This window comes from Thamnophis sirtalis, unplaced genomic scaffold (assembly GCF_051295495.1).
Source record: "Thamnophis sirtalis isolate CommonGarterSnake01/CBP01778 unplaced genomic scaffold, rThaSir2_p1.2 scaffold_4, whole genome shotgun sequence".
Lineage (NCBI taxonomy): Eukaryota > Metazoa > Chordata > Lepidosauria > Squamata > Natricidae > Thamnophis > Thamnophis sirtalis.
Genome location: NW_028261384.1, coordinates 125,576,587 through 125,598,357, shown reverse-complemented (window position 1 = coordinate 125,598,357; position 21,771 = coordinate 125,576,587). Strand labels below are relative to the sequence as shown.

At 51.6% G+C, this 21,771-nt stretch overlaps 2 protein-coding genes across 2 annotated transcripts in view; both read right to left on the bottom strand.

The window, feature by feature from the left end:
* TEP1 (telomerase associated protein 1) overlaps positions 1-21,771 on the bottom strand; it is a 197,400-nt gene that overhangs the window by 108,741 nt on the left and 66,888 nt on the right. The window lies entirely within an intron of this gene.
* On the bottom strand, positions 13,575-17,316 carry LOC148046403 (uncharacterized). The gene is made up of 3 exons (XM_087712180.1): positions 17,083-17,316; positions 14,352-16,983; positions 13,575-13,723 (listed from the first exon to the last, which is right to left on the bottom strand). The coding sequence occupies exons 2-3, from the start codon at positions 15,670-15,672 to the stop codon at positions 13,575-13,577; spliced, it is 1,470 nt and encodes a 489-aa protein (XP_087568306.1). The 5' UTR covers positions 15,673-16,983; positions 17,083-17,316.

Sequence of the window (21,771 nt, the reverse complement as noted above, 5' to 3'; positions counted from 1 at the left end):
GGAAGATGCAAAGATCTGCATGAACAGAGAGCATCGCCAACTCCGACACTCTCCTGGCCGATGTAATGGCCACCAGAAACACAGTCTTGAGCGTCAACAACCGGAGACTGATGGAGTGGATGGGCTCAAAGGGAGCAGATATGAGAGCTCTGAGAACTAAGGTCAAGTCCCATGTGGGGTAACGGTGCACCGTCAGTGGTCGTAAGTTAGAAGCACCTTTCAAAAAGGTTCGGACCCGCGAATTCTGAGACAAGGAGCAACCTTGACCTCCTCCAATCACCGTAGACAAGGCTGTGACCTGCCGATGGAGTGTGTTCGGTGCCAGACCCTTGTTGAGACCAGATTACAAAAAGTCCAAAACTTGAGGCACCAAGGCCGTGACGGGGTCAACCCCGGTGCGGCGGCACCACCGACAGGCGGCCTACCATGTGGCCTCGTAAATACGGGTAGTGGATGGGCCACTTGAATGGTGTCAATAACATCGTTGGAATAGTGAAAGGCCATTAGAATAGCCCGCTCACGTGCCACACGGCTAACTGCAGCAACTGGGGGTTCGGGTAGACGAGAGCTCCCTGGTTGAGCTGGATCTGATCGTCCGGAATCCTCCAAGGACGCAAAACGGACAGATGGACGAGGTCTGCGTACCAGGGCCGTCTGGACTACATCAGAGCGACCAGCAGCACTTTCGCCTGCTCTGTCAAGATCTTCTGAATGACCGACAGAAGGATCAGAAGAGGAGGAAAGGCGTAGAGAAGGCCGGCCGGCCATGGGCTGCGCAGAGCATCCACCCTCTCCACTCCAGGAGTCTGGGGCCTGGTGTAAAAACGTAGCAGTTGAGCATTGTGCGGATGCGCAAACAGGTCCACCTCGGGTCGGCCGAACCGGCGAGAGTGTTCCTGGAAGAGAACGGGGTGGAGTTGCCACTCCCCTTGATCCACAGTGGCTCTGCTCAGCCAATCCACCTCTGTGTGGGACACGCCCGAGATGTGCTCCACCCAAATCGATGAGTCTGGACTCTGCCCAATGGTGCAACTTCTCCGCCTCCAGCATCAGAGCCCTGGAATGGGTGCCCCCCTGACGGTTGCTGTCAGCCTTGGAGGGTATATTGTTGGTCAAGACCAACACGTGGTTGTGTGATACAATGTCTCGAAACTCCAGAAGGGCCAGGTGGATGGCACATAGCTCTAGCAATTTATGCTGTTCGTCAACTTCTGATCCGACCAGCGTCCTTGAGATACCCTGTCCAAGGCGTGGGCTCCCCATCCAAACAACCTGACGTCGGTTGTGACCTGGATGCGTTCTGGCTCCTTGAAGGGGCATCCCCGGAGAAGTCTGGAGGACATCCACAAACGCAGGGACCTTCGGGGTTTGCTCGGAAGCCGCATCTTGATCTGAGAATGACTGGTGTGCACTCTCTGTAAGGGTAGAAGAAACCACTGGAGCGGACGAGCATGAAACCTGGCCCAGGGAACCACGTTGATGCAGGAGATCATCTTCCCCAGCAGCTTGGACAACGTCGCGAGCGGTAACAGCCTCTGGGACAGCACTCGATGCGCCAGGTGTTGTATGCTCTGCCGTCTCTCCAGAGACAGGGAAACCTCGCACGTCACGGAATTGATGATGGTCCCTAGGTGAAGTAGGGACGTGGTCGGACGCAAATGACCATTGTCTTACCTGAACGGTCCTTCTATGGGTGCTGCGAAGGGAATCCAATCATGGGTTAACTAAGCTCTTTAGCCTTGAGACTGAGTATGTAAATTTCTAGACCACGTCTCCTCTGGCTGGACTGTTTCAGTTTCGCACAAAGTCCGCTGAAGAATAAGTATGTCAATGTCAATCAAGCCGTAGGCAATCCGGTACTAGGCACGGTCAAGTCCAGTCAGAAATGAACTTAGTCACAGAGTCACAATCAAGGTGGAGCCCTGGCCAGCCGAAACTGCGGGCGGGTTTGGATTCCCTTCGCAACACCCATAGAAGGACCGTTCAGGCAAGACAATGGTCATTCTCCTGTGTGCTGCTCAGGGAATCCAATCATGGGATATGCCAAAGCAATTAAGTCCCAGGGCGGGAGCTAGGCTGGTCAGGCTCCTCCGCAGAAGGAAGGACCCTTTGCAACACTCTCCACCCGAAGGATGCCTCAGCCGAGGCATAGACATCAATCTTGTAGTGTCGAATAAAGGGTGAGGGCGACGCCCAAGTGGCCGCCCTACATATCTCCTCCACAGACGCTTGCGTAGCCCAGGCCGCTGTGGTGGCCGCACTCCTGGTAGAATGAGGGGTGATTCGCCTGGGAACCGGTCGTGAATGACTGTCGTACGCCAACGCAATACACACCTTCAACCATTGGCCGATGGTATGGGAAGACACCTTTTGTCCCATTGAGGAAGGCTGGAAGGAAACGAACAGTGCCTCCAACCTCCTGAACGACACCGTGCGCTTCACATAGCAGCGGAGAGCCCGACGAACATCCAGATGGTGCCACTGGCGTTCCTGAGGATGGGAGGGATGCGGACAGAAGTCCGGCAGGACGAGCTCCTGTGTCCTGTGAAATAATGAGTTGATCTTAGGAAGGAAGGTCGGGTCCAAACGAAGCACCACTCTGTTCGGATGGAAGATGCAGAGATCCGCATGAACCGAGAGCGCTGCCAGTTCCGACACTCTCCTGGCCAACGTGATGGCCACCAGAAACACAGTCTTGAGAGTCAACATCCGGAGACTGATGGAATTGATGGGTTCAAAGGGAGCAGATGTGAGAGCTCTGAGAACCAAAGTCAAGTCTCATGTGGGGTAACGGTGGACGGTCGGTGGTCGCAAATTGGAAGCACCTTTCAGGAAGGTCCGGACCCATGCGTGTTGAGATAAGGAGCGACCCTGACCTCCCCCAATCACCGTAGACAAGGCTGTGACCTGCCGGCAGAGTGTTTTCAGTGCCAGGCCCTTGTTGAGGCTGGATTGTAAGAAGTCCAGAACTTGAGGCACCGAAGCCCTGACGGGATCGACCCCGGTGCGGCGGCACCATCGACAGAAGGCCTGCCAAGTGGCTTCGTAAATACGGGTAGTCGAAGGGCGACGGGCCGCTTGAATAGTGGCGATGACCTCGTCTGAATAGTGAAGGGCCGCTAGAATAGCCCACTCACGTGCCACACGGCTAACTGTAACAGTTGGGGGTTCGGGTGTATGAGAGCTCCTTGGTTGAGCTGAATCCAATCGTCCGGGATCCTCCAAGGTCGCAAAACGGACAGATGGACGAGGTCTGTGTACCAGGGCCATCTGGACCACATTGGAGCTACCAGCAGCACTTCTGCCTGCCCTGTCAAAATCTTCTGAATGACCGATGGAAGGATCAGGAGAGGAGGAAAGGCATAGAGAAGGCCGGCCGGCCATGGACTGCGCAGAGCATCTACCCTCTCCGCTCCCGGGTCTGGTATCTGGTGTAAAAGCGGGGGAGTTGCGTGTTGTGTGGGTGCGCAAATAGATCCACCTCGGGTTGGCCGAACCGGCGAGAGAGCTCCTGGAACAGAAGGGGGTTGAGTTGCCGCTCCCCGTGATCCACCGTGGCCCTGCTCAGCCAATCCGCCTGTGTGTTGGCCACACCCAAGATGTGTTCCGCTCGAATCGATGAGAGTCTGGACTCCGCCCAATGGAGCAACTTCTCCGCCTCCAGCATCAGAGCCCTCGAATGGGTGCCTCCTTGGTGGTTGATGTGGGCCTTGGAGGCCACATTGTCGGTCAAGACCAACACGTGATTGTGTGAGACAATGTCCCGAAACTCTAGAAGTGCTAGACGGATGGCCCGTAGTTCTAACCAATTTATGCTGTTTGTCAACTCCTGATCCGACCAGCGTCCCTGAGCCACCCTGTCCAGGGCGTGGGCTGCCCATCCAAACAGGCTGGCGTCCGTCGTGACCTGGATGTGGTCCGGCTCCTTGAATGGACTTCCCGGGAGAAGTTGACCGTTGTCTTACCTGAACAGTCCTTCTATGGGTGCTGCGAAGGGAATCCAATCATGGGTTAACTTAGCCCTTTAGCCTTGAGACTGAGTATGTAAATTTCTAAACCATGCCTCCTCTGGCTGGACTTCCTTCCTTTCCTCAGTTCTCGCATGAAGTCTGCCGAAGAAGCAAGTATGTCAATGTCAATCAAGCCGCAGGCAATTCTGGCACTAAAGCGGTAAAGTCCAGTCAGAGATAAGATAGTCAGAGAGTCACAATCAAGGTGGAGCCCTGGCCAGCCGAAACTGCGGGCGGGTTTGGATTCCCTTCGCAGCACCCATAGAAGGACCGTTCAGGTAAGACAACAGTCATTCTCCTGTGTGATGCTCCGGGAATCCAATCATGGGATATGCCAAAGCAATTAAGTCCCAGGGCGGGAGCTAGGCTGGTCAGGCTCCTCTGCAGAAGGAAGGACCCTTTGCAATGCTCTCCGCCCGAAGGACGCCTCAGCCGAGGCATAGACATCAATCTTGTAGTGTCGAATAAAGGGTGAGGGCGACGCCCAGGTGGCCGCCCTACATATTTCCTCTACAGACGCTTGCGTAGCCCAGGCTGCTGTGGTGGCCGCACTCCTGATCGAGTGAGGGGTGATCCGCCTGGGAACCGGCCATGAGTGACTGTCGTACGCCAACGCAATACACGCCTTCAACCATCGGCCGATGGTATGGGAAGAAACTTTCTGGCCCATTGACGAAGGCTGGAAGGAAACGAACAGTGCCTCTGACCTTCTGAACGACGCCGTGCGCTTCACATAGCGGCGAAGAGCCCTGCAAACATCCAGATGGTGCCACTGGTGTTCCTGAGGATGAGAGGGGTGAGGGCAAAAGTCCGGCAGGACAAGTTCCTGTGTCCTGTGGAACAGCGAATTTATCTTAGGAAAGAAGGTCGGTCCAAACGAAGCACCACCCTGTTCGGATGGAAGATGCAAAGATCCGCGCGAACTGAAAGCACTGCTAACTCCGACATCCTCCTGGCTGATGTGATAGCCACTAGAAAGGCCGTCTTGAGCGTCAACAACCAGAGGCTGATGGAGTGGATAGGTTCAAAGGGAGCAGCTATGAGAGCTCTGAGAACCAAGGTCAAGTCCCACGTGGGATAACGGTGTACGGTTGGCGGTCGTAAGTTGGAAGCGCCCTTCAAAAAGGTTTGGACCCACGAGTGCTGAGATAAGGAGCGGCCTTGACCTCCCCCAATCACCGTTGACAAGGCTGTGACCTGGCAGCGAAGTGTGTTCGGTGCCAGCCCCTTGTTGAGGCCGGATTGTAAGAAGTCCAAAACTTGGGGCACCTTGGCCTTGGTGGGATCGACCCCGGTGTGACGGCACCATCGACAGAAGGCCTGCCAGGTAGCCTCGTAAATACGGGTAGTTGACGGGCGACGGGCCGCTTGAATGGTGGAAATGACTTCATCAGAATAGTGAAGGGCCGCTAGAATAGCCCGCTCAAGTGCCACATGGCTAATTGTAATAGTTGGGGGGTCGGGTGTATGAGAGCCCCCTGGTTGAGCTGAATCCGGTCGTCCAGAATCTTCCAAGAACGCGAAACGGACAGATGGACGAGGTCTGCGTACAAGGGTCGTCTGGGCCACATTGGAGCGACCAGCAGTACCTCCGCCTGCTCCGTCAAGATCTTCTGAATAACCGACGGAAGGATCGGGAGAGGAGGAAAGGCATAAAGAAGGCCGGCCGGCCACGGACTGCGTAGAGCGTCTACCCCCTCCGCCCCCGGGGTTTGGTATCTGGAGTAAAAGCGGGGAAGTTGCGCATTGTGCGGGTGTGCAAACAGATCCACCTCGGGTTGGCCGAAACGGCGAGAGAGTTCCTGGAAGAGAATGGGGTGGAGTTGCCACTCCCCCTGATCCACAGTTGCCCTGCTCAGCCAATCCGCCTGTGTGTTGGCCTCGCCCGAGATCTGTTCCGCCCGAATCGATGAGAGCCTGGGCTCTGCCCAATGGAATAACTTTTCCGCTTCCAGTATCAGAGCCCTGGACTGTGTGCCCCCTTGGCGATTGATGTGAGTCTTGGAAGCCACATTGTCGGTCAAGATCAACACATGGTTGCGAGATACAATGTCCCGAAACTCCAGGAGGGCTAGACGGATGGCCCGCAGCTCTAGCCAGTTTATGCTGTTCGTCAGCTCTTGATCCGACCAGCGACCTTGAGCCACCCTGTTCAGGGCGTGGGCTCCCCATCCAAATAAGCTGGCGTCTGTCGTGACCTGAACGCGGTTCGGCTCCTTGAACGGGCATCCTCGGAGAAGCCTGGAGGACATCCACCAATGCAGGGACCGTCAGGCTCCGCTCAGAAGCCGCACCTTGATGTGGGAATGACTGGTATGCGCTCTCTGGAAGGGCAGCAGAAGCCACTGGAGCCGGCGAGCATGGAACCTGGCCCAGGGAACCACGCCGATGCAGGAGATCATCTTCCCCAGCAGCTTGGACAAGGACAATAGTGGTACTCGCCTCTGAGACAGCACATGATGCGCCAGGTGGTATATGCTCTGCCTCCTCTCTGGAGACAGGAAAACTTTGCACGTCACAGAGTTGATGGTGGTCCCCAGATGAAGTAGGGACATGATCGGACGCAAGTGGCTCTTGGGCAAGTTGAGGACAAACCCATGTTTGCACAATGAGTCCATCGTGACCTGCAGGTCTTGCAGGGCCTGGTCCGGAGAGGGCGACAGCACCAGCACGTCGTCTAAATAACAATTGATGCGTATTGGAATTGAGCGAAGGGAGGCTGCTAGTACGGGCAAGAGCTTGGTGAATGTGCGCGGGGCCGAGGAGAGGCCAAATGGTAAGGCCCGGTATTGATAATGGTGGCCGTTGAAGTGAAACCGCAGGAACTTCCGATGCACCGGATGAATGGGCACATGGAGGTATGCCTCTTTGATGTCTATTGAAGTCATCATGTCGCTTCTATGGCCCTGATGGTGAGAAGATGGTGTATTTCGGCGTCCATAAGGCGCCGCTTGGATGGGCATCTGGGCACGGGACACCTGATGAACCTTCTCGGGGGGATGGACAGAAATTCTAGAGTGAGACCCAAGCTCACCACCCGCAGGGCCCAGGCGTCCGATGTGAGCTCCGCCCACTGATGAGCGAAGGCCAAAAGACGCCCTCCTATGGGCCCTACTTCCTGCGAGTCACCGGTACCTTCGAAAGGACCGGTTGCCCGTTCCTCGGAAAGACCTCCTATTCTGTGCCTGACCCTGCTGGCGACCCCTGTCTCTGGCTCCAGCGCGGTCCTGGCCATGATCCTGAGTCTGGGAAGATCCCCTGGTGTAGTTGGGGACATATGGAGCGGGAGCAAACCCCGAGTCCACGGACCGAAAGGGCTGCTGCCTATTGTAAGGCTGCTGCCTCCTATTGATACGAGCACTGATAGAGGGAAGGACCTTGCGTTTATCCCGAGTCTCAATGAGAATGGGATCCAGCACTGAACTGAACAAGGCTCCGCCCTTGAAGGGCGTAGATGCTAGGCGCCACTTGGATTTGACATCAGCTTGCCAATGACGAAGCCAGAGCAAGCGTCGAGAGGCCACATTAGAAACTATGGCCCGGGATGCAAATTTCGCCGAGCTAAGGGTGGCATCTGCAGAAAATTCCAGAGCCGCCATCGGCTTGGTGATATCCTGATGAAGGCGCATTTCCTCCGGGTCCAGTCTATCCTGCAGTTGCCTAAGCCAGACCAAGGAAGTTCTATTAAAAAAGGAAGCTGCAGTAGCGGAGCGTAAGGCCCAAGCTGCAGCCTGATGGGTCTTGCGGATGACCATCTCGGCCTTGCGGTCCTCAGCCTTTAATCCTTCTGAAATCTCGGAAGGAATTAACGCCGGTGAAGCAAGAGCAGCAATGGGGGCATCCACAGTGGGAAACTGGAGGAGACTTTCCAACTCTGGGGAAGATGTGTATAACTTCCTATCCCCTGACCCAGGAGGATTAACTGCAGTCGGTTGATCCCACTGCTTCTGGATCAAATCAAGAAAAAGCTTGGGAGAAGGGATAACATCCTGCAAAGCCACCTGTTCAGCAAAGAGACGCTCGGTGGCATCCAGACCAACAGCAGCACTTTCCTTAGAAGCCGCCTCCCCCATGTGGGTGGTGGTCTTGGCCTTGTACAGTAAGGATTTAAAAAGAGCATGCCTGAATAGCCCGGGGGCAGTAGGCTGATCTCTAGGGAGGCCTTCGTCATCGGAAAATTCCCTATCAAGGATTTCACCTTCCTCCACAAGGGAGACTCTGCACTGAAAACAGAGGGTAAAGGCAAAGGAGGATCTGTTCGCATAATGGAAGAATCCCCTTGCGATGCCTGAGGAGCTAGGCCTGAGTGGGCCGCAACAGGCCTAGAGGCCTGGGATCTACGCAATAACTCTGCATCCACCCCTTTAGAAATAGCCTCGGAGATCATGAAATATAAATCAGGAGGAAGGCCCAAATCCTGGCCCTCCAGAGGCCTGAGGCCTGCAGCTGTGGGCGTGAATGTGGCAGAAGGCCCAGCACGAGGAGGCGAACGAAGAGAGGCCCCACTGGCTTCCGAAATAATTGGGGGGGAACGAGGCCCAAATACCCCCGCCTCAGGAAGGGGAGCTTGGGGGAGTTGAATATCAGGAGACCAACCCTGCTCAGTAACACGCACCAGAGAAACGTTTTGTTGAATCAGAACTGGAGGTGGACAAATGGGGGCCCCAGATGCTTTTGGGGGAACCTTGGCCTTGTCTTTGCGCTTATGCGACTTGTCCCGAGGAGTGGAAGAGGCTCAAGGTATACTGCTGGAGGCCCTGGTTGCGGCCCTGCCAGGCCTAGGGCTAGCCCCCCCTTTGCCAGGGGAACGGGCTCGGAAATTGGCTCGACAGTACTTTTCACTACTGATTGATCGGCCATGGTATGAATTTGAAAGAGCTCAATCACTGAAACAAAGGAATCCAATTGTGCACCTCTTGCCAAGAATGCCACGTGAAAGCAGAGACAAAGAGAGAAACGACCTCCTCTCTGAGTCAGCAGCCTCGAGTGAGGGAAAAGGGAGGGGTGGCAGCAGTACGCAGACTCCAGCGTGCGAAAAAAATCTGCTTTCTCATCCCCGGACATTATCACGCATGCGTGAAATCACTCCCAAATATGGCGACCAGCAGCAAGGGCGCGAAATTCAAATGCAAACGGCAAGGAGAAATCCCAATGGCCGATTCATGCAACCCTCCGGCAGCCGCTCCAGCGAGAGGACGAGGGAGGTAGGCAGAGAGAGGAGAGGAATAGCTCCGTCAGTTCACAGCCTCGGATCTGACCTCATCCGCAGGCGGGTGCTATCCAGCATGGGAAAGGCGGCGCTGGGAGACTCAGTGTCTCTATGCGCTGAAACAAGGGGAGGACAGACAGAAAAGCCGTTTGTAAATGGCAAGATCGTCTTACGCTCCGGCTGCAGAAACCCGATATCCTTACAAGGGAAGCAGCAAAGGAGAGGAATTGGCTGGCAGAACTGCCGCTTTACCTCCAATCAGAAAGAATCCACAGCAAAGTACCAAAAGTAAATCCATTAATAGATCCAATAATCCTGAGAAATTGTCAATTAGTCAAGAGAGAATTGAAATAGGTCTCGTAGGCTTGGACTGAGTAAAGAGAACTGAGGAAAGGAAGGAAGTCCAGCCAGAGGAGGCGTGGTTTAGAAATTTACATACTCAGTCTCAAGGCTAAAGGGCTAAGTTAACCCATGATTGGATTCCCGGAGCAGCACACAGGAGAACTGGAGGACATCCACCAATGCAGGGACCGACGGACCTTGCTCGGAAGTCGCACTTTGATCTGGGAGTGACTGGTATGTGCTCTCTGGAAGGGTAGAAGAAACCACTGGAGCGGACGCGCATGGAACCTGGCCCAGGGAACCACGCTGATGCAGGATATCATCTTTCCCAGCAGCTTGGACAATGTCACCAGCGGTAACCGCCTCTGGGACAGCACATGACGCGCCAGGTGTTGTATCCTCTGTCACCTCTCCGGAGACAGGAAAATTTAGCACGTCACAGAGTTGATGGTGGTCCCCAGATGAAGTAGGGACGTAGTCGGGCGCAAGTGGCTTTTGGGCAAGTTGAGGACAAAACCATGATTGCGCAGGAAGTCCATCATGACTTGTAGGTCTTGCAGGGCCTGGTCCCGGGAATGTGACAGCACCAATATATCGTCTAAATAACAACTGACGCGTATTGGAATCGAACAAAGGGAGGCTGCTACCACGGCCAAGAGCTTGGTGAACGTGCGCGGGCCGAGGACAGGCCAAAGGGTAAGGCCCGATATTGAAAATGGCGGCCATTGAAGTGGAACCGCAGGAACTTCCGATGCGCCGGATGAATGGGCACATGGAGGTACGCTTCTTTGATGTCTATATAAGTCATCATGTCGCCTTGGCGGATGGAGACCAATATGCTCTTGAGAGACTGCATTTTGCATTTTTGGTATTTGATATAATGATTGAGCCATTTCAAATCTAGGATTGCCCTCCATCCCCCGGAGTTCTTTGGTACTAGGAACAAGATGGAATAGAACCCTAGGCCTTCCTGCCCCTTGGGTACTTAATAATAATAATAATAATAATAATAATAATAATAACAGTAGACTTATATACCGCTTCATAGGGCTTTCAGCCCTCTCTAAGCGGTTTACAGAGTCAGCATATTGCCCCCAACAACAATCCGGGTCCTCATTTTACCCACCTCGGAAGGATGGAAGGCTGAGTCAACCCTGAGCCGGTGAGATTTGAACCGCTGAACTGCTGATCTAGCAGTCAGCCTGCAGTGCTGCATTTAACCACCACACCACCTTGGCTCATGGCTCTGATGGTGAGAAGTTGACGTATCTCGGCATCCACGAGGCGCCGCTTCGATGCTCACCTGGGTACGGGGCACCTGATGAACCTTCTCGGGGGGAAGGATAGAAATTCTAGAGTGAGACCCAGGGTCACGACCTGAAGCGCCCAAGCATCTGATGTGAGCTCCACCCACTGATGAGCGAAGGCCAAGAGTCGCCCCCCGAATGGGTCCTACCTCCTGCGAGTCACCGGTACCTTCGAAAGGACCGATTGCTAGTTCCTCGGAAAGACCTCCTATTCTGGGACTGCGCCTGACCCTGCTGGCGACCCCTATCTCTGGTGCTGGCTCGGTCCTGGCCACGATCCTGTGCCTGGGAAAACCCCCTGGTGTAGTTGGGGACGTAGGGAGCGGGGGCGAAACCCGAGTCCCCAGTCCGAAAGGGCTGCCGCCTATTGTAGGGCTGCTGTCTTCTGTTGATACGAGCACTTGTAGAGGGAAGGACCTTGCGTTTGTCCCATGTTTCAATGAGGATGGGATCCAGCACTGAACCAAACAAGGCTCCGCCCTTGAAGGGCGTAGACGCTAAACGCCACTTGGATTTGACATCAGCCTGCCAATGGCGAAGCCAGAGCAAGCGTCGGGAAGCCACATTAGAAACTACGGCCCGGGATGCAAACTTTGCTGCGCTAAGGGTGGCATCTGCAGAAAATTCCAATGCTGCCATCAGCTTGGTGACATCCTGATGGAGGCGCGTTTCCTCCGGGTACAGTCTATCCTGTAATTGCCTAAGCCAAACTAAGGAAGTTCTATTAAAGAAGGAAGCTGCAGTAGCTGAGCGTAAGGCCCAAGCCGCAGCTTGATGAGTCTTGCAAATGACCGTCTCGGCCTTGCGATCCTCGGCCTTTAACCCTTCTGAAATCTCAGATGGAATTAATGCCGGCGAAGCAAGAGCAGCAATAGGGGCATCCACGGTGGGAAACTGAAGGAGACCCTCCAACTCTGGAGTAGACGTGTATAGCTTCCTATCCCCTGCCCTGGGAGGATTAGCAGCAGTCAGTTGATCCCACTGCTTCTGGATCAAATCAAGAAAGAGTTTGGGAGATGGAATAACATCCTGTAAGGCCACCTGCTCAGCGAAAAGACGCTCATTGGCATCCAGACCTACAGCTGTACTTTCCCTAGAAGCCGCCTCCCCCATGTGGGTGGTGGTCTTGGCCTTATACAGCAATGATTTAAAAAGAGCATGCCTAAATAGCCCAGGGGCGGTAGGCTGATCTCTAGGGAGGCCTTCGTCATCAGAAAATTCCCTATCCAGGAGTTCACCTTCCTCCACTAAAGCGGAATCTGCACTGAACACCGAGGGTAAGGGTGAAGGAGGATCCGTTAGCAGGATAGAAGAATCCCCTTGCAATGCCTGGGGAGCTAGGCCTGAGTGGGCCGCAACGGGCCTAGGAACCTGGGACCTACACATTAATTCTGCATCCACCCCTTTCGAAATAGCCTCGGAGATCATGAGGTATAAATCAGCAGGAAGGCCCAAATCCTGGCCCTCCAGAGGCCTGAGGCCTGCAGCTGTGGGCGTGAATGTGGCAGAGGGCCCAGCACGTGGGGGGAGCGAAGAGAAGCCCCACTAGTCTCAGAAATAATTGGGGGAGATCGAGGCCCAAATACCCCCGTCTCAGGGAGAGGAGCCTGGGGAAGTTGAATATTAGGAGACCAACCCTGCTCAGTAACATGCACCGGAGATTCACTTTGTGGAATCAGAACCGGAGGTGGACAAATGGGGGCCCCTGAAGCCTTCGGGGGAACCTTGGCCTTGTCTTCGCGCTTATGCGACTTGTCCCGGGCAGTGGATGAGGCTCGAGGCCTACTACTGGAGGCCCTGGTTGCGGCCCAGCCGGGCCTAGGGCTAGGCCCCCCCCCCCGCCAGGGGAACGGGGCTCTGAAACTGGCTCTGCAGTACCTTTAACTACTGATTGATCAGCCATGGTATGAGGGATTTGAAAGAGCTCAATCACTGATACAAAGGAATCCAAATTGAGCACCACCACTAAAAACGCCACGTGAAAGCAGAGACAGAGACAAAGCGACCTCCTCCCTGAGTCAGCAGCCTCGAGTGAGGGAAAAGGGAGGGGTGGTAGAAGTGCGCAGACTCCAGCGCGCGAAAGAAATCTGCCTTCTCATCCTGGGCATTACCACGCATCTGTGAACTCACTCCAAAAAATGGCGACCGGCAGCAAAGGCGCGCAATTCAAATGTGAAACGGCAGAGAGAAACCTCAATAGCCGATCTATGTAGCCCTCCGGCAGCCGCTCCGGCGAGAGAACAAGGGAGGTAGGCGGAGGGAAGGGGGGGTAGCCCCTTCAAGCAACAGCCCAGGATCTGACCGCGCCCGCAGGCGGGTGTTATCTGGCACAAAAGAAGCGGCGCTGGGAGGCTCAGTGCCCCAATGCGCCGAAAACAAGGGGAGGGCAGACAGCAAAGCCGCTTCCAAAACGGCGAGATCGTCTCACGCTCCAGCTGCAGAAACAAACATCCCTTACAGGGGAAGCAGCAACAATGAGGAATCGGGCTGGCAGACAACTGCCGCCACTACCCCACAAATGGAAAGAATCCACAGAAGAATTAATACTACCAAATCCAATAATCCTGAGAAGTTTGTCAATTAGTCAAGGAGAGAATTGAAAGATGTCTCGTAGGCTTTGGACTGAGTAAAGAAACTGAAACAGTCCAGCCAGAGGAGGCGTGGTCTAGAAATTTACATACTCAGTCTCAAGGCTAAAGGGTTTAGTTAACCCATGATTAGATTCCCTGAGCAGCACACAGGAGAATGGCTTTTGGGTAGGTTGAGGACAAAACCATGACTGCGCAGTGAGTCCATCATGACTTGCAGATCTCGCAGGGCCTGGTCTCGAGAAGGCGATAGCACCAATATGTCGTCTAAATAACAATTGACGCGTATTGGAATTGAGTGAAGGGAGGCTGCCACCACGGCCAGGAGCTTGGTGAACATGCGCGGGCCGAGGACAGGCCAAAAGGCAAGGCCCGATATTGAAAATGGCAGCCGTTGAAGTGGAACCGCAGAAACTTCTGATGCGCCGGATGTATGGCACATGGAGGTACGCTTCCTTGATATCTACTGAAGTCATCATGTCGCCTTGGCGGATGGAGACCAATATGCTCTTGAGAGACTGCATTTTGAATTTTTGGTATTTGATGTAACGATTGAGCCGTTTCAAATCTAGGATAGCCCTCCATCCCCCGGAGTTCTTTGGTACTAGGAACAAGATGGAATAGAACCCTAGGCCTTCCTGCCCCTTGGGCACGTGTTCTATGGCCCTGATGGTGAGAAGATGGTGTATCTCGGCATCCATGAGGCGCTGCTTTGTCGGGCACCTGGGCACGGGGCACCTGATGAACCTTCTCAGGGGGATGGAGAGAAATTCTACAGTGAGGCCCAGTCTCACAACCTGAAGGGCCCAGGCATCTGACGTGAGCTCCGCCCACTGATGAGCAAAGGCCAGGAGACACCCCCCTATGGGTCCTACCCCGTGCGAGTCACCGGTACCTTCGAAAGGACCGGTTGCCTGCTCCACAGTCCTATTCTGGGACTGCGCCTGATTCTGCTGGCGACCCCTATCCCTGGTTCCGGCGCGGTCCTGGCTGCGATCCTGCACCTGGGAAAACCCCCTGGTGTAGTTGGGGACATAGGGAGCAGGGGCAAATCCCAAGTCCCCAGTCCGAAAGGGCTGTTGCCTATTGTAAGGCTGCTGCCTTCTTTTGGCACGACCACTGGTAGAAGGGAGGACCTTGCGCTTATCCCTTGTCTCAATGAGGATGGGATCCACGACTGAACCAAACAAGGCACCGCCTTTGAAGGGCGTAGATGCTAGGCACCACTTGGACTTGACATCAGCCTGCCAATGACGAAGCCATAGCAAACGCCGAGATGCCACATTAGAGACTACGGCCCGGGAGGCAAACTTTGCTGCACTAAGGGTGGCATCCGCTGAAAACTCCAATACCGCCATCAGCTTGGTGATATCCTGATGAAGGCGCATTTCCTCCAGGGCAAGCCTACCCTGTAACTGCTTAAGCCAAACCAAAGAGGTCCTATTAAAGAAGGAAGCCGCAGTAGCTGAGCGTAAAACCCAGGCCCAAGCCTGATGGGTCTTGCGAATGACCGTCTTGGCCTTGCGATCCTCAGCCTTCAAACCCTCTGAAATTTCAGAAGGAATTAATGCTGGCGAAGCAAGAGCAGCAATAGGGGCATCCACGGTGGGAAACTGAAGGAGACCCTCCAATTCTGGAGTAGATGTGTATAGCTTCCTATCCCCTGTCCCGGGAGGATTAACCGCAGTCGGTTGATCCCACTGCTTTTGAATCAGATCAAGAAAGAGCTTGGGAGATGGAATAACATCCTGCAAGGCCACCTGTTCAGCAAAGAGACGCTCGGTGGCATCCAAACCCACAGCTGTACTCTCTTTAGAAGCCGCCTCCCCCATGTGGGTGGTGGTCTTGGCCTTATACAGTAAAGATTTGAAAAGAGCATGCCGGAATAGCCGGGGGGCAGTAGGCTGGTCTCTAGGTAGGCCTTTGTCATCAGAGAATTCCCTATCAATAAGTTCACCTTCCTCCACTAAGGCCGATTCCTCATTGAATACCGAGGGTAGAGGCGAAGGAGGATCTGTTTGCAGAAGGGAAGAATCCCCCTGCACCACCTGGGGAGCTAGGCCCGAGTGGGCCGCAATGGGCCTAGGAGCCTGGGCCCTACGCATTAACTCTGCATCCACCCCTTTAGAAATAGCCTCAGATATCATGAGGTATAAATCAGCAGGAAGGCCCAAATCCTGGCCCTCCATAGGCCTGAGGCCTGCAGCTGTGGGCATGAATGTGGCAGAGGGCCCAGCACGCGGGGGCAAACGAAGAGAAGCCCCACTAGCCTCAGAAATAACCGGGGGAGAACGAGGCCCAAAAACCCCCACCTCAGGGAGTGGAGCCTGGGGCAGCTGAATATCAGGGGACCAACCCTGCTCATTTACAAGCACCGGAGAGACACTTTGTGGAATCAGAACCGGGGATGGACAAATGGGAGCCCCAGAAGCCTTTGGTAGAACTTGGGCCTTGTCTTTGCGCTTATGCGACTTGTCCCGGGCAGCGGATGAGGCTCGAGGCCTACTACTGGAGGCCCTGGTGGCGGCCCTGCCAGGCCTAGGGCTAGCGCCCCCCCCCCTCCCCCGCCAGGGGAACGGGGCTCTGAAACTGGCTCTACAGTACCTTTAGCTACTGATTGATCAGCCATGATATGAGATATTTGAAAGAGCTCAATCACTGAAACAAAAGGATCCAAATTGCGCACCACCACCAAGTCGCCACGTGGAAGCAGAGGCTTAGACAAAGCGACCTCCTCTCTGAGTCAGCAGCCTCGAGTGAGGGAAAGGGGAGGATCGCCAGAACTGCGCAGACTCCAATGCGCGAAATAGCTCACCTCATCTCCTTCGGGCATCCCACGCATGTGCGAAATCGCCCTCCAAAATGGCGACCGGCAGCAAGGGCGCGAAATTTGAATTGCAAACGGCAGGGAAACTCAACTGCCGATCCACGCAGCCCGCCTGGCAGCCGCTCCGGCAACTGAACGAGAGAGGGAGGGGGGGGGCAGCCTGATCAGGCAACAGCCCAGGATTCGACCGCGCCAGCAGGCGGGTGCTATCCAGCACGAAAATGGCGCTGGGAGGCTCACTAACCCAAACGCGCCGAAGTGAAACAGAGGGCAGGCAGCAAAGCCGCTTCCGAAAGCTGGCTGGATCGTCCAGCGCCCCAAGCAGCCGAATTACGAATCCCTTAACGTGGGAAAGCAGCAACGATGAGGAATTGGGCTGGCAGAGACTGCCGCCTCCACCCCAATTAGATAGAAATCCACGGAAGAGCGAATTATTACTGCAAAAATCCAATAATCCATGAGAAGTTTGACAATTAGTCAGAGAGAGAATTGAAAGACGTCTCGTAGGCTGGACTGAGTAAAGAAAACGGAATCGGTCCAGTCAGAGAAGGCATGGTCAAAATTTACATACTCAGTCTCCAGGCTAAAGGACAAAGTTAATCCATGATTCGATTCCTTGAGTAGCACACAGGAGAAATTTAAGATTACTGTCCTTTTCTCCATCTTCTGCACCACCACCTCACCACCTTGCTCCAATAACCTGCACAAAGAAGAGACACAGAAAGGAAGACTTTAATCGCTTGCACTTACTATATTAAGAATGAATCCAGCATAAACAGCAATAAAGACAGCTACTTACAGAGGGAAGATTACTGCCTTGCTGGACTTCTGCACACCACCACCTTACTCCAATGCACAAAGAGACACAGAAAAGAGGACTTTAATCACATGCACTGCATTAGGATGAAACAAGCACACAAAATAATAGAAATTGAAGATTACTGTCCTTTTCTCCATCTTCTGCACCACCACCTCACCACCTTGCTCCAATAACCTGCACAAAGAAGAGACACAGAAAGGAAGACTTTAATCACTTGCACTTACTAAGGATGAATCCAGCATAAACAGCAATAAAGACAGCTACTTACAGAGGGAAGATTACTGCCTTGCTGGACTTCTGTAACCCCCCCCCCCTTACTCCAATAACCTGCACAGAGACACAGAAAAGAGGACTTTAATCGCATGCACTGCATTAGGATGAAACAAACACAAAAAGTCATCGAAAAGGAAGATTACTGTCCTTTTCTCCATCTTCTGCACCACCACCTCACCACTTTGCTCCAATAACCTGCACAAAGAAGAGACACAGAAAGGAAGACTTTAATTGCTTGCACTTACTATATTAAGGATGAATCCAGCATAAACAGCAATAAAGACAGCTACTTACAGAGGGAAGATTACTGCCTTGCTGGACTTCTGCACACCACCACCTTACTCCAATGCACAAAGAGACACAGAAAAGAGGACTTTAATCGCATGCACTACATTAGGATGAAACAAGCACAAAAAATCATCGAAAAGGAAGATTACTGTCCTTTTCTCCATCTTCTGCACCACCACCTCACCACGTTGCTCCAATAACCTGCACAAAGAAGAGACACAGAAAGGAAGACTTTAATCGCTTGCACTTACTATATTAAGGATGAATCCAGCATAAACAGCAATAAAGACAGCTACTTACAGAGGGAAGATTACTGCCTTGCTGGACTTCTGCACCGTCCCTTATTCCAATAACCTACACAAAGAGACACAGAAAAGAGGATTTTAATCGCATGCAATGCATTAGGATGAAACAAGCACAAAACGTCATAGAAAAGGAAGATTACTGTCCTTTTCTCCATCTTCTGCACCACCACCTCACCACCTTGCTCCAATAACCTGCACAAAGAGACACAGAAAAGAGGACCTTAATCGCATGCACTGCATTAGGATGAAACAAGTACAAAAAATAATAGAAATTTAAGATTACTGTCCTTTTCTCCATCTTCTGCACCACCACCTCACCACCTTGCTCCAATAACCTGCACAAAGAAGAGACACACAAATGAAGACTTTAATCGCTTGCACTTACTATATTAAGGATGAATCCAGCATAAACAGCAATAAAGACAGCTACTTACAGAGGGAAGATTACTTCCTTGCTGGACTTCTGCACACCACCACCTTACTCCAATAACTTGCACGAAGAGACACAGAAAAGAGGACTTTAATCGCATGCACTGCATTAGGATGAAACAAGCACAAAAAAATCATCGAAAAGGAAGATTACTGTCCTTTTCTCCATCTTCTGCACCACCACCTCACCACCTTGCTCCAATAACCTGCACAAAGAAGAGACACACAAAGGAAGACTTTAATCGCTTGCACTTACTATATTAAGGATGATTCCAGCATAAACAGCAATAAAGACAGCTACTTACAGAGGGAAGATTACTGCCTTGCTGGACTTCTGCACACCACCACCTTACTCCAATAACCTGCACAAAGAAGAGACACAGAAAGGAAGACTTTAATCGCTTGCACTTACTATATTAAGGATGATTCCAGCATAAACAGCAATAAAGACAGCTACTTACAGAGGGAAGATTACTGCCTTGCTGGACTTCTGCACACCACCACCTTACTCCAATAACCTGCACAAAGAAGAGACACAGAAAGGAAGACTTTAATCGCTTGCACTTACTATATTAATGATGAATCCAGCATAAACAGCAATAAAGACAGCTACTTACAGAGGTAAGATTACTGCCTTGCTGGACTTCTTCACACCACCACCTTGCTCCAATAACCTACACAAAGAAGAGACACACAAAGGAAGACTTTAATCGCTTGCACTTACTATATTAAGGATGATTCCAGCATAAACAGCAATAAAGACAGATACTTACAGAGGGAAGATTACTGCCTTGCTGGACTTCTTCACACCACCACCTTGCTCCAATAACCTGCACAAAGAAGAGACACAGAAAGGAAGACTTTAATCACTTGCACTTACTATATTAAGGATGATTCCAGCATAAACAGCAATAAAGACAGCTACTTACAGAGGGAAGATTACTGCCTTGCTGGACTTCTTCACACCACCACCTTGCTCCAATAACCTACACAAAGAAGAGACACACAAAGGAAGACTTTAATCACTTGCACTTACTATATTAAGGATGATTCCAGCATAAACAGCAATAAAGACAGCTACTTACAGAGGGAAGATTACTGCCTTGCTGGACTTCTTCACACCACCACCTTACTCCAATAACCTGCACAAAGAAGAGACACAGAAAGGAAGACTTTAATCACTTGCACTTACTATATTAAGGATGATTCCAGCATAAACAGCAATAAAGACAGCTACTTACAGAGGGAAGATTATTGCCTTGCTGGACTTCTTCACAACACCGCCTTGCTCCAATAACCTACACAAAGAAGAGACACACAAAGGAAGACTTTAATCGCTTGCACTTACTATATTAAGGATGATTCCAGCATAAACAGCAATAAAGACAGCTACTTACAGAGGGAAGATTACTGCCTTGCTGGACTTCTTCACACCACCACCTTACTCCAATAACCTACACAAAGAAGAGACACACAAAGGAAGACTTTAATCACTTGCACTTACTATATTAAGGATGATTCCAGCATAAACAGCAATAAAGACAGCTACTTACAGAGGGAAGATTACTGCCTTGCTGGACTTCTTCACACCACCACCTTACTCCAATAACCTACACAAAGAAGAGACACACAAAGGAAGACTTTAATCACTTGCACTTACTATATTAAGGATGATTCCAGCATAAACAGCAATAAAGACAGCTACTTACAGAGGGAAGATTACTGCCTTGCTGGACTTCTTCACACCACCACCTTGCTCCAATAACCTACACAAAGAAGAGACACACAAAGGAAGACTTTAATCGCTTGCACTTACTATATTAAGGATGATTCCAGCATAAACAGCAATAAAGACAGCTACTTACAGAGGGAAGATTACTGCCTTGCTGGACTTCTTCACACCACCACCTTACTCCAATAACCTACACAAAGAAGAGACACACAAAGGAAGACTTTAATCACTTGCACTTACTATATTAAGGATGATTCCAGCATAAACAGCAATAAAGACAGCTACTTACAGAGGGAAGATTACTGCCTTGCTGGACTTCTTCACACCACCACCTTACTCCAATAACCTACACAAAGAAGAGACACACAAAGGAAGACTTTAATCACTTGCACTTACTATATTAAGGATGATTCCAGCATAAACAGCAATAAAGACAGCTACTTACAGAGGGAAGATTACTGCCTTGCTGGACTTCTTCACACCACCACCTTGCTCCAATAACCTACACAAAGAAGAGACACACAAAGGAAGACTTTAATCACTTGCACTTACTATATTAAGGATGATTCCAGCATAAACAGCAATAAAGACAGCTACTTACAGAGGGAAGATTACTGCCTTGCTGGACTTCTTCACACCACCACCTTACTCCAATAACCTGCACAAAGAAGAGACACAGAAAGGAAGACTTTAATCGCTTGCACTTACTATATTAAGGATGATTCCAGCATAAACAGCAATAAAGACAGCTACTTACAGAGGGAAGATTACTGCCTTGCTGGACTTCTTCACACCACCACCTTGCTCCAATAACCTACACAAAGAAGAGACACACAAAGGAAGACTTTAATCGCTTGCACTTACTATATTAAGGATGATTCCAGCATAAACAGCAATAAAGACAGCTACTTACAGAGGGAAGATTACTGCCTTGCTGGACTTCTTCACACCACCACCTTACTCCAATAACCTACACAAAGAAGAGACACAGAAAGGAAGACTTTAATCGCTTGCACTTACTATATTAAGGATGATTCCAGCATAAACAGCAATAAAGACAGCTACTTACAAAGGGAAGATTACTGCCTTGCTGGACTTCTTCACACCACCACCTTACTCCAATAACCTACACAAAGAAGAGACACACAAAGGAAGACTTTAATCGCTTGCACTTACTATATTAAGGATGATTCCAGCATAAACAGCAATAAAGACAGCTACTTACAGAGGGAAGATTACTGCCTTGCTGGACTTCTTCACACCACCACCTTACTCCAATAACCTGCACAAAGAAGAGACACAGAAAGGAAGACTTTAATCGCTTGCACTTACTATATTAAGGATGATTCCAGCATAAACAGCAATAAAGACAGCTACTTACAGAGGGAAGATTACTGCCTTGCTGGACTTCTTCACACCACCACCTTGCTCCTATAACCTGCACAAAGAAGAGACACACAAAGGAAGACTTTAATCACTTGCACTTACTATATTAATGATGAATCCAGCATAAACAGCAATAAAGACAGCTACTTACAGAGGAAAGATTACTGCCTTGCTGGACTTCTTCACACCACCACCTTGCTCCAATAACCTGCACAAAGAAGAGACACACAAAGGAAGACTTTAATCGCTTGCACT